This window comes from Lactuca virosa, chromosome 5, assembly GCF_052849685.1.
Source record: "Lactuca virosa cultivar CGN04683 chromosome 5, Lactuca_virosa_CGN04683_v6, whole genome shotgun sequence".
NCBI lineage: Eukaryota > Viridiplantae > Streptophyta > Magnoliopsida > Asterales > Asteraceae > Lactuca > Lactuca virosa.
The window spans coordinates 402,512,324-402,515,835 of record NC_136430.1 but is presented as its reverse complement, the minus strand read 5'-3'; the positions used below and the strand labels follow the sequence as shown (position 1 = coordinate 402,515,835).

The following is a 3,512-nucleotide window of genomic DNA, read 5'->3' as shown; positions in this document are numbered from 1 at the left end:
TTTTATTTCATTTCATTTTGTTTTGGTTTCCAGGATATTAGATTTCATTTCGGATGAGTGTGATTTTGGTTTCAAGTTGGATTTTAGATTTGATTTGGGATAACTTTGGTTTTGGCTTTTAGAAATCAATTCAATCTTACCGGAGAAGGAGGTATGAGTGTGCGTCGGAGAAGATAGAGTTGTAGGTTGTTTATCGAAGAAGAAGAAGAGGGTGAGGGGTTGGGTGGGTGAAGTAGTAATGAGGTGGTGGGGCCATTAGATTTTCATATTTAATTAATACCCTTTTCACATTTAATTAATATTTTTTTAATTAATTGATAATTTAAAAAATGTAAAAGAATTCAGTAAGGGTAAATAAGTCTTTTTAAAATGGATAGGGGCCAATTGTGCAACAAAAATATAAAATATGGTCGGTCCGAGTTAAAAAAAATTAGGGACCAAACATACAGATTACCCTAAACCACAGGGACAATCCCTGTAATTTACCCTAAAAATAAAGAATCTACGATTTATATATTTATGTATTTGCTATATTTGTTATTATCTGAATATATTTGTATTATTATCTATTATAAAGAATATACATTTTTGAATTATTATTATTATTTATTACTTACACCGTATTGATCTGAAACCTTATAACTTTTTATTTTTAAGAGTTTTGTAATTTATTATATTTAATGATATTTATTTATGACACCAACTTCATACTTCATATAAGTAATTATATTATTAGAATTTAAAATATTATAGAGGGTTGTGTGGTAGATTGGGAATTTTAAACAAATTTTTTTTTGGCAGAGAAAAGGAGAAATTTTTAGAAATGTTTTGTTTTTGTATATTAATTTGTAGTATTAATATTCACTTTGAAATTTAGATATCGCTCAACTCCATCGAAACCTTAGCTATAGATAAATATATTTATTTATTTATTTATTTCCTTTTCCTTATGTTTTCTTAATTTTTGAATATTTTGATTTATAATTTTTTTTTTCTATTTTTCATAATCTAAAGCATCATGAAAGGAAGCTACATTAATTGTAACAAGTTGTTAGTTGTATGATGAACATATAATTACAGTTTAACAAACAAAAATTTTAATTAAACGATGAATGTCGTAAAAGATATAAAAATAAAAAAATTGTTAAGTTTAATATGTTTTACATATATCTCATTCTTTTTCATTTAATTAGATGTTAAGTTTAAGTAATATAATACAGAAAACATAAATACATAAAAATGATAATTCTGATGGGGGTTTTACAAACTTTTAAAATCATGATAATAAATATATTAACTAAGAAGAATCTTAAAAAATCTCTATTTATTAGAAATATTTGTCATAGTATATTTCTATTAAATAAAAGATCCCCAAAAAAATAATGTTAGCATAGTAGATTGCAGACTTCGATTCTCGTTAGTAAAAGATTTGGAAAAACACCACATCTAGGGACTACGGTTGCTTCGCGTTTCTGCTAGATTAAACCCTAGAAAACCCCCCATTTTCTACATATTATCATCGATCTCCTCACTTATGACTAGCGTGCTACAGGTTTTCTCTCATCACCTACTCGTGCCAATTTCGTTAATGTGGCTTCTTATGTGCATGCAATTCGACGCAAATATATGTTGATCAAATCGCAATTTACACTCTGCAATTTCGATTCGTTACGTATCTAGCCTTACAGTATATGCGCCAAACCTTTTCTACGATCCGATCGATGGATTGTGGCTAAGTAATTATAGATTTTATATTCATATATACAACAGCTAGTTTACAACAGTTAGCTAGAACTCCGCTAATTAAGCATTACACAATTTGTGCTTCATGTGCTCTGTCTGTTTTGAACAAATTAAAGAGGTAATTCTTTCTTTTCAATCAATTTTAGATCAGATAGACTTGGTTTTGCTCCTTCCAAAAGATCTATCTAGCTAGTAATTATAACGTACATTAAAAACTTGTATTTCTTTTAGCATATTAGTTATTTCTTCCTTGTGTTAATGGTTACAAGAAAATGTAATATACTATTTTGAAACAGAATTCTATGGAGATGGTAATGAGCATCTCCAGGAAAGAATCAAAATTGCCGATGAAAAGAAAGAGAAAGAAGGTTGACCGGTTTATGTTTCTTCCAGATGACATCCTTTTAGATATCCTTAAAAGGCTCCCTGATGATTTCCCTCGTTATTTGGCTAAGTATGTGTGTAGACGATGGTTTAATATAATGACTAACAGGATCTTGCTACACGATACTTCTTTTATTATCCTCCAGAAGACGGGAAACTTGACAGCACGTCATGTGGGTATAAGAGAAGAAGAACAAGGGATACACGTCATGAAAGTGCAGGATCTTGACATACCTCCCATAGGCATTATAAGGTCTTGGGTTAACGAGCTTCTTCTGATATCAGATTATAAAAAACAATCTCTGTATGTTTATAATCTAATCACCAAGGAAGGATCATATCTTCCCGAACGTAATATTGCATCATGTGGAGGATATTGTACGATCAAATGTGGAGTTGCACTTTCTTTCAATCTGTTCAAGGGAATATACAAAGTGGTTTACTTGTTTATGGGACCACCTATCGAATGTCATATTCTTATCTTGAGAAGAGATATTGTTTCTTCAAAGTGGAAAAAGATCCATGTTCCATGTATGAATGGTGGGTCGTTTTATTCTTCTAACCTGGTTTCAATTCAGGGTAGGTACCTTCACTGGGATAATTGCATTGATAATAGCCTTGTTTCCATGGATATGGTGAAAGAGGAAATTGTTGATATGAGTGTACCCAATTATGATAAGGGATTCGGATTTGTGTATACTATTTTTGAGATGGGTGGTTACCTGGCTTTCTTTGCTGAAAATAGTCTGGACAAAGCTGATATATGGATTCTTAAAGATTTTGAGAGGAAGAAGTGGGAGAAGTTGCAATCAATTACTCTCAAGATGTGGTACTACAGAAGATTGTCAGTTAGTATTCTCCACAGATGGTGCTACAACAGATTTCCCCTCTGTGGCGTAATGAGTAAAAGATCTAGATATATCATCCTGGAATGTAAAAGCAATAATAAGGGTATGTGCTATTATGATCTGAAAAATGGAGCCATGAAAGAGCTAGACATCCACATTAACGTTGATGATGGATGCGTCGTTCTTTCATCACCAAGTATTAGATAATCTAAAAGCACAAAACAGAAGAGAGGAGGAAGTATTGCCCTTTAGTTCTATTTATCAAAATGAACGATTTCGTTTTTAGTCTGACGGATGATGTAAGAAACAAATCATGTTTAATTAATTGACTACAGTGTGCTTTCTTTATACTTTTTTGACATGTTTTTTTGTTATATACTTTCCCTGAGTTGTAAACAGCTCACATTTATTACTTAAACGAGCCCTCACCTCCAGTCTCGAGTTTGAGATCGTTAAGGCTCGACTCCTTTTGAGCTTTTAACACTCCGAGCTCGTGTAGCTTGGCCATCCCTAGTAGGAATCAAATCAACCATCTGT

General features: G+C 31.6%; 1 protein-coding gene across 2 annotated transcripts; it reads left to right on the top strand.

The window, feature by feature from the left end:
• Nucleotides 1–1,411: 1,411 nt before the first annotated feature.
• On the top strand, nucleotides 1,412–3,310 carry LOC145116129 (uncharacterized). 2 transcript variants are annotated; one of them, XM_079052483.1, is made up of 2 exons: nucleotides 1,412–1,552; nucleotides 2,040–3,310. In XM_079052483.1, exons 1-2 carry the CDS (start codon nucleotides 1,535–1,537, stop codon nucleotides 3,180–3,182), a joined length of 1,161 nt encoding a protein of 386 aa, XP_078908609.1. In that variant the 5' UTR covers nucleotides 1,412–1,534; the 3' UTR covers nucleotides 3,183–3,310. The 2 variants fall into 2 exon arrangements, with proteins under 2 accessions (XP_078908609.1, XP_078908608.1); XM_079052482.1 differs by having other exon boundaries at nucleotides 1,412–1,861.
• The last annotated feature ends 202 nt before the right edge of the window (nucleotides 3,311–3,512 follow it).